Source organism: Manis pentadactyla, chromosome X (genome assembly GCF_030020395.1).
Source record: "Manis pentadactyla isolate mManPen7 chromosome X, mManPen7.hap1, whole genome shotgun sequence".
Taxonomy (NCBI): Eukaryota; Metazoa; Chordata; class Mammalia; order Pholidota; family Manidae; genus Manis; species Manis pentadactyla.
The window spans coordinates 32,587,372-32,603,069 of NC_080038.1; the positions used below are offsets into that span (position 1 = coordinate 32,587,372).

At 41.3% G+C, this 15,698-nt stretch overlaps 1 protein-coding gene across 3 annotated transcripts in view; it reads left to right on the top strand.

The window, feature by feature from the left end:
* Positions 1 to 15,698, top strand: part of SYTL5 (synaptotagmin like 5) — a 242,297-nt gene that overhangs the window by 176,130 nt on the left and 50,469 nt on the right. For all 3 annotated transcript variants that reach the window (XM_057495496.1, XM_057495498.1, XM_057495497.1), the window contains exons 6-7: positions 805 to 939; positions 12,688 to 12,829. In XM_057495496.1, coding sequence (XP_057351479.1) covers positions 805 to 939; positions 12,688 to 12,829 — 277 coding nt within the window. The remainder of the gene's footprint in view (positions 1 to 804; positions 940 to 12,687; positions 12,830 to 15,698) is intronic.

A 15,698-nucleotide genomic window follows, 5' to 3' on the forward strand; every position in this document is an offset into this window, starting at 1 on the left:
CTGTACAACGTAAAGTAAATGAACTGGTCGTCCGAATGCCATCACAAAAAGAATGTAGCTTTGGTTTTGTATTGAAGTGCATTTGGAAATCCCCATGTTTGGGCACTGGATAGCCTGGATCGTGACTTGAATATCCTTTCCTGAAAAGCTGTTTTTGCTAATGTTCCAAATACTTTAGTGAAATGGGAATGCAGTCTGATTTCAACCTACATGAGGCACTCCACTATTCGAACTTCATTCCCACAGGGAGAAATGTCATGGGAGAGAGAAAGACAGCTTTCACCACATGAGTTCAGTCACTTATTGCACAGGAATTGGCTGGGTTCTACTGTGTGCCAGGCATCACTGCAGGCTCAGGGGCCTGGCAGGAAACAAGAAGGGCAGAGTCTAAGAAGCTGCCACTTCGGTTTGCCTCAGAGGGTTGTTCTTGCTCCCCTTTCTAAGCAAGCCACTTTCAAGTTCCCTGTTCTCAGCACCCCTGCAAGCAGGCTCAGGCCAGGCAATGCTCCTCCATTCTCAGGTGACAGTGGTGAGTCCCCAAAGTCAATGGTGTTTTTCTTAGCAGGGGCAGCAGCATGGCTTACCGGCAGGTGGTATGGCCTTGGGAGAATGTCACAAGCTCTTCCACCACCCTTGACACTCAACTACAGAGGTGCTGGGGACTCCCCCAGAACCTCTTAGCCCCAAGGGCACTTAATTAAAGAATTGTTTACTGTTGAAAATGTTAGAAATGGTGTTCTTGAAGTGATGTTTTAAAATGCTTTCTTTCCTGTCTCTCTTTGAAGTATGTATATGTAATTTCAGATTTCTTCTTAGCAAGTTCAGATCAGCAACCAGAGGAGAAATCATAACTCCCAAACCAGAAAGTGGGCGGAGCTACAGCTTGGACTTAGACAGCCAAAACTTTCGGAGTTTAAAGTCAACCCCTGGTTCAGACAGGTAAGACACATACAGATTGGGCAGTGGCACAGCCTGAGAATAAGGTTGATGTGTTCCCATCCAAACAAGGCTCCTGGAACCTGTAAAGTATTGCCTCTTGGAGAACTGCTAACCCGTAATGTGAAAAGCCTGGGGAATTTTTTTTTTTAGTTGAAATGGAAAACTGTTAGATTTCTTCTGGAATCACAGCTATTGAGATCATCTGTGCTACTGGCATAGGTGAGATTTTGCTTTGGGTCTTAGGGCTGCAGTTCAAATGGAGATATACAGGGAAAATAAATTGTTTTCATTGATTTCTGGATCTTTTTCTGTTTAAGCATCTGAAAAAGAAACCTCTAAGTGTCATACACCTCCCTTACAGCATTTTAAAAATCGTTAATAATTCCATCATTTGAATTGCCTCACAGGATTTGCATAAATTCTACTTTTTTCCAGTTCTACCTCCTCTAACTCGTTACCAAGGGGAGCAAGTGAGAATTTCTTATGCACAGAGCTATCACCTTGTCAAGAAAATTAAGAAGTGGACAGCATAGCCAAGAGCACAGTCATTTCATATCAGGCTTGGTTTTCCTTATCCTGTTGGGACATAAGTCAAGGCTTATTTTCATGATTAGCTTATTATCAAATGCAGCAATGAGATAAAAGGTCTACCTTCATGTTCCACTGGTTTGTCCAAATGTTAACTCCCTTTTGTTTGCTTGGAGCTGCAGTAGTTTTACAGAGGCAGGTACTGAAAACTCTGTAGGTTCTACAAGCAGACTTGCATTTTCCCTGTAAGTCATTTTAGACCGTGGAACAGCAGATTCCCCTAGAGAAGACACTCTTTTGAATATGGGTGTTTTGGGGGTGGTGACTGTCCATACCTGTTCTGTTTTGCTCTGTAGCGTTCCTGCAAACTACTGTCACTTTATGTGTAAACCTGCACAGAAGAAAATAAAAGAAGCATAAAATAAGTCCTTTATCATCCACTACCAAAAGAATATCACTGTATTTGGTATTTTCCAAATCTTCAAGAATGTAGATCTATTTCCTTTATGATAAAAATTTTAAGCCATGGTTAATTTTGTCAGGTAGTTCTCTTTGGCTTTCCTTGGGGTAGCCCCACGCTGTGTCCCATCACTTTATATAAAAATCTCACTTTTGTTTTCACTTGTTGAACTCCTGACTCTCAGTGGTCAAAATTATTTAGACAAGGTAAGCAGCTAGTTTAGTGTCGCTATTTTTGATCAGCCTCTTGGGGGCTCTGTAGATGAGCTGTACTTCAACTAGCATTTAAGAGGGACAATATATATAAAAGAGGAAAGATGGAGTTCTTGTTAAAAAAAAAAAAGTCTTCCAGCCCAATAAACAAAATTAGATTATTCCATTTTAAATGAATTTGTCTTATAGTTATTTAATAGGAACAAGCATGCCCCTTGTAATTTATTTGTAATGTGGAGCTTGCACTGTTCTTCCAGAATCTATCTGCCTGGGTCTATTCCTGCGTCTTATCTACTGCTGGATATAAATAATTGTAAACCTATAAAGCCATATGGACGTGTTTTATACTGGTGCATTGACCCAGGAGTTTCTTGTTCTTGTAAACTGAAAGGAGATCTCTAAGCAGGCTTTATCTTTTAAATTGCAAATCCCCAAAATGGTTTATAGATAATCAGAACAGAGTAGTTAGGGGTGCTTTGTCTTATGCGTGCCAAGAACAATGTTTTCCCATGGAGAAAGAAAGTCAAGATGTTTGGGGCATCAGTAGGGCAAAATGTCCTTTTCTTAGAACACACAGTTACCACAGTGATGACTCATTCGTGGACTGCCACAGTGCCGTGAATTACATTATCTCAAAGTATTCCTTAGACAGGTGAGGCGGGAGGTGGCTCATCTTTTCTCAACTCCTGTCACCTAAAGAGGTTCAGTCCTTTTTCTCTGCTTGGAACTGCAGTAATTGCAAAGCCAAGCAGTAAAATTGTCAGACCTTCCTTTTTCTTTAGGTTTTGCGAGCGGAATTGCATTCTCCCCTGTAACTCATTTTATGATAAGGAGCAGCAGATTCCCCTGAAGAGATGGTAAGGTCCTGGTCTCCGGTCTGTTTCCTGACCCAGCTTAGCAATTAATTCCCCTTTCTCCTCCACAGTGCATATTTCTTCATGATTCATTGCTCTTTTCCTGGAGCAGCTGGGTTTGGGCATTCTTTTTAAAAACATATCATATCAGAGTGGGTAAGATGTTTTATCAGATGCCTGGCTGACTTTATTTCTCTTAGTTTCAAAGCAGGGGAAAGTATGAATGGGTTAGGCAAGGCCCAGAAGCCTCTCAGAAAGCATGGCAAATGGCTCTTCACTAGGTGCCAAGGACTGGACACATGAGGCAAAGGAGACTTTTTGTAAAGAATGTCAATGTAAATAATAGTTAATAAACAGAATGCTCTTCAAGGTAGTGATTCCGAATCCCTTTTACATGATGACAAATGTTGATGTGTGGCATAATTTGTGAGATATCTGCCTTAAGTAGTGCTCTCCCGGAAGCAAACCCTCAGACAAGGATTCATAAGGGAGTGATTTATTGATGAAACAATTTCAGGAGAAATCAGTAAGGGAGTAATAGAAGCAGAATAAAGAAGGGAAAGAGGCTGAGCGATGTGCTGTCACAGGGGAGATCTGAGTTTGAGAACACAGCTTGATCTTGCAAGGGATTCTGGAGCATAAAGTATATTTCTGAGTTTTTCCGTTTTGGGGAGCTGGACCATGCACTCCTATACCAGTAAGTCATTGACTGGGGGTTCCCTTGGATAGGGTTTCCAGGTTTAGTAAATAAAGATACAGGATGCCCAGGTAAATTTGAATTTCAGATAAACAAGTTTTCTAAAGTATGTTTCACAAAAGATTATTTTCATTTGTATGCTAATTTTAGCATACATTATATGTATACTATGTATATCATGCATAATATACATTATATGCTAATGTTAGTATAAGTTTATACTAAAAATTATTCATTATCTGAAATTGAAATTTAATTGGGAGTTCTGGATTTTATCTGGCAACTCTGCTCTGGGGGTCGAGGGTGACACACCCCAAGGTGTGTCCAGGCCTCTAGCCCCAGTGTTAAAGGGCAAATCTCTGAAGGCTGCAGGTGCAAGCCTTTATCAGAAAAGCACTCAGAAGCTAGGGATGGGCATCCAGAGCTGGTACAAGCGATCCGAGGGGATCTGGGCAGGACATCAACAATGTCCCCTAAAAAGTATAAAGGAAAGGTGGAACTTTGAACTTAAAATTCACTCTGTCTTGTAAAAATGGATAAAGGATGATATGTTTCTCAGCATCATTTCTTTCATGATATTGGAGGATATGGCAAACATTTTACCATGGGACCTTATATGTAACCACCTAGTTTCTTACTCTCCCCTCCACTGCCCTACACCCAGCACATACCAATTTTATCCAGTTAGTTCTATTGCTCTCCCGAAGGCCTGGGACCAACCATCACAGTCTCTGCAAAGCCTCATGAGCAGTTTTAGTTGGCTCTGATCTGAAAGTGGAGACCACACCATTCAAGTCAGCCCTTGGCAGGTGCCTACCCTCATTCCCAGCACTGTGCTGGGGCATGCATGCATGCTCGCTCTCCCTCCCTCCCTCTCTCATGCATTCATTCATTCATTCTTTCTCTCTCTGCCCCCACTCCAGTAAATATGGCATGTTTGGTACCTTCGTGACTAAAAAAAAAAATCCTTCTTTCCTCTGTATCCATTATTTTGACATAGTGAGTTTATGAAACCTATTCCATCATTACATGATACATACTTTTTTCATCAGAAGTAAAATATTTTCCTGCACTGAATATAATTTTCATTGACATCTTGGCAATTAAGGTGTCAGTTATGCAGCATCCTCTTACTAGTAACTTGAGTTTAGCAAGGTGGGAATGTTCTAGCTCTGAGTCAGAACCACACCCACAAAGTTGATAGTGGTTTACTTTGTATATTAAACCAAACACTATATAGCCAGTTGCTGATGCACTTAGCAAACTCCTCTCCCTACTAGGCTTTAAAAATTGTTCAAATTTATAGCACATCTCTAGAAGTACATAAATATTTTTCCATACTGCTACCTATGACAGTTTGGTGACTCAAGGATGACAGTTTGGTGACTCAGGGTCACAAAAGGACCAAGGCTATTAAGATTGTGAGGCTATTAAGATTGTGCACCAAAGGAAAATTACTTTTACTTCTTTCTTGTGCCTTTACTTCATTTATCTGGTGCTAATTCCTCTTTCGTCCTATTTTAGCCTACTTTGGGTGAGCTCATCCTCCTTGGTGGCAGCAAGGGGTGGGCAATCAAAGCCACAAGTTGTCACAAATTCTAACAACCTAAAGCAATTCACAAAGCCATGGTGACCTGAGAAGAGTGACTCTAACTTTCGTGAAGTGACAGACATGTGATAGAATAGGGGAGGAAACAGATTCACAGGACTATTTAATGTGCTTGGACAGTGATCATATTAGTGGGAGTTACATAAGCTCTGGGGTTGCCAAATAATTCTCCAGCTAGAAACTTCTATTTACAACTCAAAATCATCCCTTTTTAAACCCATCCTTTGCCCACCATACCCATCTATCTTGATTTGAATATCCCCTGAAGCAAACCTGAAATAGGAATTCAAGAGAAAGTAATTTATTTGTAACATGGTCTTGGATATCAAGCGGGGTGGGAAAGTGATTCAGAGACGAGAAAGAAGCCAAAAGAGTACGTCATTAAGCCACTTACTACCGTGCGCAAGTAGAGCTCAATCTCAGTGGACAACTGTAGGAAACAGTGTCCAACATACCCCAGAGTTTATCCAGTCAATAGATTGAGAATCTAGGGTATTTCTGAGCCGGCTCCCTGTTCATCACTGGTTGAGGGCTAATGCTGGAACGCTGACTCTCTGATACTTCTGACTTGTTTTGTGTACAGGAGCTCCATGCCCTTGTGAGCCAAAAAAAAAAGTACTCAGGCATAGAGTTGTGGGTGTTGGCAGTGATAGGATTCTGAGGGTAGAGGTGAATGCTGAGGGGAAAAGGGTGACTGTGGTCAGCTGCAACATCCCTCGTCAACTGCTCTCAGACCTCCTCCAGAGCTTCAGTTTGTCAGACCCCCAGTTGCTCAGTCCCTTAGTTATGTTTACTCCATTTGCATATGATATTCCTTATTATAACATCAATAATGTGATGACATATACAGACTCAGTAGTTCAGCCCGACCCTTGATGTTATACTTTGGCTGAACTACAACTGATTTCTTGAACTTCTCTCATTCTTGTGGTCAAATGATTGTAAGCCCAAAGAGGCCTCCTTGCCATCTTGTCTGTCTCTTCAGCCATTTCCCAAGATTCACTGCCTTAGCATGTTCCGTCTCTGTGAACCAAATTTAATGCATTTCTGTCTCCCAGTATACTGCATTTCTCTTACTCACTATTAACTTAAGATGTATTATGTGATTTGTACATTCTCAGGGTAGCTAAGCTGCAAATCAGTGAGGAGTAGAGATACATGATGTGCTCACCCATGCATTCTATTTATACAAGTAAATTCAACACACTGTTCTGCTAACGTTATCAACCTAGTACTATGTGCCAAGTGGTAAATGTGGACGTTCTGAGACAGTGGTACTGTTGCACCCCTTCCAATTTGGGAGGGAGGATTGGGCTAACTAAACAAATAATTTCAAGGCAATATGGTATCTTGACAAAGAAGATGTTCTGTGTGCTATGGGAAAACCAAAGACAGGCATTTATCCTTCCAGAAGATTCAGGAAAAGTTCATGGAGATGACCCCTAAGCAGTTTTAAGGAATGAGGAAGACTTGGCCAGGCAAAGAAATGTAAGAACATTCTACACAAAGGAACAGAAAGTGCAAAGGCAAAGAGGCATAAAACAATCTTGCATGTTCTGGAAAACAAACAGTTCAGGGTTTTTTTTGTTTTGTTTTGTTTTGTTTTTGGAGAGGGCATCTCTCATATTTATTGATCAAATGGTTGTTAACAACAATAAAATTCTGTATAGGGGACTCAGTGCTCAATGCACAATCATTAATCCACCCCAAGCCTAATTCTCGTCAGTCTCCAATCTTCTGAAGCATAACAAACAAGTTCTTACATGGTGAACAAATTCTTACATAGTGAATAAGTTCTTACATGGTGAACCGTACAAGGGCAGCCATCACAGAAACTTTCGGTTTTGATCACAGTTCAGGGTTTTTTGAGTGTGAACATTGAAGTGGGCTGGACAAGAGATAAAATAAGAGAGCCAAGCTGGATCAGGATGTGGCTGGCTTTGGAACCTTGCTAACTTTTACAAGCACAACATAGCATCCCAGGTAGAGCAAGATTTCAGCAAAGTACAGAGGAAGCAGAGGAAGTGCTTGTTCCATTTAGTTATGAAAGCTGAGTTCTGCTAAGAACACATGCATTTCTTGGGGTCTGTAGGAGCAGGCAGTTGGCTCTCTTCTTGTTCCTGACTTCTGGTCCACCCAGGGTTTTTGTGGCTGCTGGCCTCTCCTCCAACCAGTACTTATATGTCTTCCAGCCAATAGTTAGAAAGAAGACATGGGACCCGGATTTTATTGTGATGCTAAAAGACCAAAATATTATCCGACTGAGTGACCTACCTATTGTTAACTTCTTTTGCTTCATGCCCAGAGTCCTTCCCTTATGGTGACTGTCACCTCCATTTTAGTGAGAGTCTTTCTAAAGTAAACAGATCTTTTAAGGGAACCCTAAACATTTCAAACCACCAAACAAGTCATCTTTTTGTTTTAATAAATCAAATTATAAGGGTTCTTCGTGTAATTAACACTGAGATTCAGTGAACAAAATTTCATTGCATGCCACCACCTTGTATTACCTTTGTCCTTCTTCCAAAAAGGAAAAGGAAGGGAAATAGGTGGCTTCAGAGGAAAGTGCAGCTAGAGAAGCTGCCTGATGAATTTCCACTTCTTCCTCATTTTTCTGCCTCCCTAATTCTGCATTCAAAAGTTCCTGCAATGGTTCACTTGTGCTAAGTATGACACACACATATGTACACACACATGTATACACACATGTACCCAGTACCTGAAATTCATTCCTTTGGGATGTGTTGGCTTCTCCTAGGAGTGTGGTTTTTAAATGGAGGCACCCCTGTCTCCATTTGTGTGCCTGTGTGCATGGGCACACACATGTGGATCAGTAAACCTTTTCTGTAAAGGTACAGATAGTTAATATTTTTGGCTTTGTGGGCCAGATGGTCTCTGACTCAACTGCTCAGCTCTGCCATTGGAGCATGAGAGCAGCTGTAGACAGTACATCAATGGAAGGGCGTGCCTGCATTATAATGAAGCTTTATTGATGGGCACTGAATTTGAATGTCATGTGATTTTCACGTTACAAAAAATTCTTCTTTTAATTTTTTTTAGCCACTTAAAAATGTAAAAAGCACTCTTAGATCACTGGCTTATAAAACAGGCGGTGGGCTGAATTCAATCCACAGGCCACAGTTTGCTGACCGCTGGTACAACACATTCACTCACTAACACAGAAAGTGTCCTTCCATGTGTCGCAGGTTGAGCCATGAGGACAGCTCAGCTCTCTTGATGTGAGTGATTACTGGACTGAATAAAGAAAATAGTGGGATGAGAGGCAGGGAAATGCAGGTGAAGAGATGTCTGACATCAGGGAATTTAAACTAATCCACAGTTTAACCCAGTGTTTTCTCAGCCTTGGCTGCATATTGGAATCACCTTGTGGGTGGGAATAAAACATGTTGATGCCTACATCCCATGCCTAGAGAGTCTGATGTGGTCAGTCTCGGGTGTGGCCTGGGCATGGGAATTTTTCAAAGCTCCCTTCGTGTTTCTGATGTGCAGCCAAGGGTGAGGACTACCCATCTCATATAAGACCGGTGACAAAGATGTAGTATTTGGGGATCACCAAAGTCTGGAAGGTTGAGCTCTGGTCAACTTTTTTCTCATTCTCATTTTTTAAAATTAATTAATTAATTTTTTTAATTAAAAAAAATTAAAGTATCATTGATAGACAATCTTATGGTGGTTTCAAATATACAACACAGTGGTTCAACACTTACCCATGTTATTAAATCCTCACCCCCTCTAGTGTGGTCACTACCTATCAATGTAGTAAGATGTTACAGAACCATTAACTGTATTCTCCATGTTGTATTACCATGTGACCAACCTGTATTGGGACTGTGAATTATTGTGCCCCTTGATCTCCTCTCCTCTATCCTCCTGAGCAGCTCCCCTTTGGTAACCACTAGTCCCCTCTTGGTGTGTATGAGTCTACTGCATCTCGTTCTCATTTTTAACATCTCTTTCCCATTGAACAGGCTCACCTCTCTTTCTGAGTACAGCCTCCCTTGCCTGTCCGTTTCTGACATATTCTTTACAGATCTGAAATAACTAAGTTAGGAAAGCTCATAAGCAGCAGAAAGAATGTCACGCAATGTCTGTGTCATGCTGTACCCTAGCCTCATTGTCCCAGTATCTCTCAGGTTAATGCTGCCTTGTGGCTGATCTTCCTCAGGGGAACACTCACTTAACCACACAGACGTAGGCCAGCCTTGTCAGCCCCCTCTGGGAAGGCTGGATCGGGGGAAATTCTTTCCAGACTACAATTCCTGGGAGACAGTTACGTAAACCACAAAGGCAACTCTTTTACTTATAGTCTTTGTCTCCTACCCTTGGATCCTTTCTCTATAAATGGATATATCTGAGAACCATTACCATGAAATTAGGGATAACAAAATGGAAGGAATTTAAAATGCTCTCGTAAGCTGAAGTAAATGAGATTCTTTCCTACTCCAGGAAATACATCTTTCCAGTAGCTCAGAGAATCCAAACTGCCAGACAGTGTCATATCCCCACACTCTGGGCCCTATTAGAACAAGATAAATGCAGCTCTTATCAGTTTCCCCTTAAGCAAATTGTAGTTGTTTTGTCAACACAGATTTCTCATACTTAGAATTTATATATCAATAACATGATATCTAAATCAAAAATAACTCTTAATTGAACTTAAAGCTTCTCTGATGTAGGCTTGAGGGAGCTTTTATACTATTCTATTTAAGCGGCAAAGATTCATGTAATTTTATGTCTTATTTTATATAACATCCAGAAGAGTTGGCACCCAAATATTTGTGGTATCATGACTAAATCCTTCATAGTCTAATCAGCTGAAACGATCAACTGAGAGGAAAATATTTTTGAGACACTCACAGTAAATGTCAGGGACACATGTGAAAGTATGTCATTTTGAGATAATGCTTCTGGCAACAATAATTTCCAATAGCTGACTTACAAACATAAAAATATTTTCCATATTACAGGATAGCCTCTTGAATGTCATCACCATGATTAATCAGCTTCTGCCAGGGTTTCTACATAAGTAGGATTTTGTGTTCTCCTGAGGCTAATCCATGATGGGAACACTTTTTAAAACCATCTGGGTCAGGGAGGAACTTCAGGACAGACATAAGCAGAAGTAGCTACATGAATACCTTTGGACTGTACTTCTTTGTTTCATTTCTGCAAGATTCACTTCTAGCCTTTCTTTTTTTTTTTAAAGGGGATTTTGCCTAAAACAGTAAAGAGAGATTTCTGTAGTAATATTGTCGTATGAGTAGCAAACCTATGGTTAGGGCACAGCATTACTCTTAACCCCTTCTAAGTAGGACTTCTGAGATAAGCGAAATCACTTGGAAAGGTATGACTATGGTTAACTCTTGTCAAATGTAGAAATTTCCTAAGGTAGGAGGCCTCAGGAAAAAGGAACTTCGAATTTCAAATTGTATTAATCTAATCACAAAATTTTATTGTCTTGTCAGAATCAAAAGACACAGTTATAGGCCCCTTCTGAGCAGAGTCTACGGTACTATAATTTACTCAGAGTGCCGTCTCTAGAAAGAAGAGCCCAGAGGCTGTTTCTATGTAGTATCAAAGGAATGCTACCCAGAAAATGTTCATACTTCTCTTAATCAAATTCCAAGAAACTAACCCCCAGCTCTCTGATCCTTTGATTCTTTTCTTATTGACAGCTCATTCTTTCAATATACAACCTGTCCAGTTCTAATGGTTTGATCTTGGTGAAATGCTAAATAAGCAATATGAGAAAGCAGAATGAGCACAGGCTTTGGGGAGACAGACAAGTCTCAGTTTTTATCCTAACTTTGTCCTGTACTGACAGTGTGACATGGCTGTGGAGTGTGTGTGTATGTACACACATGTGCATGTGTGGAATAATTGTTTGACCTCTCCAAGACTCAGTTTCTTTATCTTTAAAATAGGAATGTTAAGACTGTACCTTTTTTTACAGGGATGTTGGTGAATGGAAAGTGTCTATCACCTAGAAAATACTCAGGAAATGCAGCTGCTATTTGCATAATTATTGTGAGTGGTGATGGACAGTAGTATCAGTCAAGGCATATCTGATTTTGGTGGCTTCTCTGGTACATAGCCTTGAGAACACTTAGAAGCTGTGGTTGACAGCTCCCATGGTCATTCCTAATTCTTTCTTCTGCCAGATTTATCTTCTAGTAATGACATATGCATAGGCATTCTTTTTGAAGAATACCCTTTCTTTATTCCTTTACATCCTTTGAGTGGCTCAATTGAAAGTCCTAATCACTATTAGCTATCACTGCTATGCCTTATAATAAGATGTTTATTATTACAGGTGTACTTGTAACTTATTAAAATAGTAACTAGAGTGAAATTCATAAGGGATTCTATTTTATATTTTGTGCTCACTGAAGGTTAAAAAATAAATAAGAACAAACATTACCCTTAAACGCTAATTTGTCAAAACTTACATTGACTTACAAAGCTCCATTTAATAAGAAAATTGTGGTGACCTCAAGGGAAGAACTGTTTTTTCATTAATCATTATTGAATAGAATCTAATCAGTTTTAGCAAACATGAAAGTGAATCAAGCCCATTCACCAGATTCTTATACTGCATTTATGAAACGTGCACTGTGAGTCAGACACTAAAACAACCCAGAGGAATAAAATACAATTTTCAGTCTTTGATTAAATAGGTACCAAATGTCCCCTTTGCACCAAGGCATTCTGAAAGTGCTGGCGATAGCCTGGTAAGTATACCATGAGCTCCATCTCCAAGGAGCTCACAGTTGAAAGAGGCACCAGGGCCCTCATACGGGGATCAGTTAGGGAGCCATCCAAGACATTGTATAGTCAACTGCTACAGAGTTAGGCACAGACTGCAAGTCACTAGGAATTGAGTAAAGCAGAGGTTGACAAGGCCTGTGATTGACAGGAAAGGCCTGATGGGGGAGGCCGGACTCCATCAGGGCCTTGAAAGATGGGAAGATTTACATTAACAGCAGCAAACAGGGCACATCAGGTGGGGATGACATGAGCAAAAGCCTCAGAGGTGCAGGTGTGAGTGTGGGCTTGGCAAGTTGGGTGACTATAGGGAACATTGACTGGCTGGAAGAATATTGGTGAGCAGTAGGAAATCACCTTGGATGGGTAAGGTGAAGCTCAGTTACAAAGACCCTGGAGTCAGACCAGTGGGGTTGAAGCTCGTGAGCCCCTGCAGGTGTCTAAGTAGGAGGGTGACGTGATAGTCTCTGAGCAGTTCCAGTGTGACTCTGGTGTACTTCAGGTGGTCCCCTTGTCCCGTTTTCTTGTCAATTTTCCCCTGACTGTGTCTTTGACTGCTGCTCGGCCTCTATGTTAAAGTCAGAATATTCTCTCTCATGTAGGGGGAGCACTGGTTCATCGGATCTTAATGAACTTGAAACTGGTCCTGGGACTCCAAAGAGCAGCCAGAGCAATGGTGTGACCCCAGTTCCTCAGAGGTCTCCGGCCCCAAGCACACGGAGCGGGACGTCAGTCAGCAGTAGGGTAAGTGCTTACTGTGAGAGGACACCCCGCCATGAGACAGGGCCCCACCACCTGGGCACGGCTGGGTTTGAGTGCTCTGCCTCACAGAACACATTGCTTATGCTGTTTAATGGTGGATGCTTCTTTATTAGGACTGAACCTCCTGCATTTTCAGCTCTCAGCAGGAAGCCTGAAGTGAGAAGGGAAGGGAAGGGGCCCATTCAAGGCTGGGATTTGTGTGATGGGAGTTTAAAATGACTATGTGGCTTAAACAACATCTAAATAGTTTTAGGGGTCTCCGGTCTGGATCCTCTGTGTTCCTTTTCAAGAGAGTCATAAGTTGACAGCACTAAAAATTTTCCAAACTGATCTAAATCAGGAAAAGTAAAATCATGAGATCCTTTTATAGTTTTCTAGACATCTGGTAAAATAAGGGATCAACACATAATGAACACTTCAGTTGCATTATATATATAAACTATGGGGGATCATTCTTTGGAATGAATGAGCATCTATTAGATTTTGTGATTAAGCAAGCAGCTCCATACCTGTAACTGACATATATATTTAAGAAATCTTTATATATGAACTATAATTCTTTGATTCAGCCAATATTTAATGAGGGCTACCAAATGCCAGGCCCTGGTCAAGTAAGGACTTGACGGAAGTGAAAGAGGCAGCCAAGCAGGAGTCTGGGGCAAAGTGTTCCTCCAGGCGAGGACAGCATTGGTATTCAGCAGGTGCACACTGGGGAGACTGTTCCAGTTACTTATGGCTGACCTTCATCTTGAATGGTCAGTGCCCTTGCTCAGCCAGTGTCTAAAATATGTTTAATGCCCCTGGAGGAGCAGCTAGTGCAAAGGCTCTGAGGTGGGAGCATGCCCGGTATGTTCCAGAAGAGCAAGGAGGCCTGTGTGGCTGTTGTGAGTGAGCACAGGGAGGAGTACTAGGAAGTGACTTCAGAGAGGTAGTAGGGCTGGTTGGGGCCTCGGAGACCCTGGGTGGGCTTTGGCATTTACTCGGAAGAAGATGGGGGCAGTGGGAGGGTTTTGAGCAAAGGAGTGACATAATCTGGCTTCTGTTTATACACAATCTTGGGGCTGTGCTGAGAAGCAGCTGTGAGGAACAAGAGCAGAAGCCAGGAGACAAGTTAGGAGGCCATTGCATTATTGCAGACGAGAGCCTGGCCTTTGGAACAGGGAGACAGAAGTAGAGGTTGTGGGAGGTCAGATTCTATAAATTTTTAAGGAAGAGCCAAAAGGCATTCAGACAGATTGAATAATAGTAATAGATTTATTTAAGCATAGTCTAAATTGTAATTGCTGATAAAAGGCATATTTATAAGTTCATAAATATTTATACTGGGCTCAGCAAGCAGTAGCCAGAAAAGTACATGGGTAGTTGGTGATTATGCACACTTCTTTGGCAACCTAACAGGGAATGATGTTCAAAATATTTAGCAACTGGTAGGGCAGGTTCACTGAGCAGTCAGACAGAAGTATTTTAGAATCTTTAACAGCTGGTACAGCTGTGCCGGTGGGTAGCAGCAGGCTGTCAGTCCAGTAACTAGATAAGTCAGTCAAGTTTGTGCTCAAAACAAGGATTATCTTCCTAAGCACCATTTTTACGGGGGAAAATCACGCTTCTTAGGTGCTATGATCCTCAAAACTAACAGCCTCTACAAGTATACCTAACAGCCCCCTAGGAGTATTCTCTTGTTAAACAACACCTAGATTTCCCCAGCAGGAATTGCCTGCAGTCGAGTTGAGTATATGTACACAGATAAACGCAGTGCCTAGGTTGACTTCACGCTTGCACTCTAGCTGATCTAGCTAGTCTTTATGAAGGGCAGAAGAATCAGAGTTAAATGATGCTTGAGGTAACAACTTCTCAGTCTCTCCCACCTCCCAGCATCTCTTTGTCCCCATGTTCTTTTCTGCTTTTGCTTGTGAGAAGTACGTTCTTAAAAATGGAATACTCTTAGAACATGGAAGTCTCTAATCTGTCTTCTGCTATGACATAACTTATTAATTTTAGGTTTCACATCCTGAATCTCCAGGATATGTATTGAGGGTTAATAACTGGACACTATTATTTGGCCCATTAGTGCTCAATATTAACAATAGTCTCCAGGGGGTCAGTTGGAAAAAGTGCTGTCAACCCAATTGCCACTAAAGAAGTAGGTCATGTTTCATTCGAGGACTTCGCATGTGAATGACTTTTTGAAGAGCTGTTGAAAGCTGACCTAATTTATCTGTTTGACCTCCATCACAGTATTTTGATAAACCTATGACATTTGGAGGTGTTGGGAATTATATTCCTCCTCCTGCAGGATGTATTGGAGACTGATCAAAGACTAAAAACAGTCTAGATTGAAGCTGCACTGATTGACACGCTAAACAAGTGAGCATCACATCTCTCTAGAGTTTATCAAAGTCTCCCTCAAAATCTAAGATGTGGGTGAAATACCAGGCAACAAGGAGGGAATTCCTTTTGTATGACTTTGAAAGGCACTTTGTGATTGTTTATGGAGGCAGAAATTGAAAAGCCTCTTTTTGGTTTGGTCATTACCACACCATGATGTCATCTGTATGGAACATTTAATGCCGGCCCAGTTCTCAAAAGGCCCAAAATTAATTTTTTAATGCCCATGCAAGCTTGGATAGCATAGTCAAGCCCCTATGGGCACAGGCAAAATTGGGACAGAGCTTTCCTTTGTCAGATGTTACAATGAAAGCAAGTCTCAGACTGAACTCTGCCACACGCACAGCATTTATTAGCAAGCAGACACCCAAAAACGTCACCTATTCCTGTAAACTGGGGAAGTCCCCATTCTTTATCCTTGTATGAACTTGTGTAAAACATTCATTCTAATAATGATGTAGCTAAC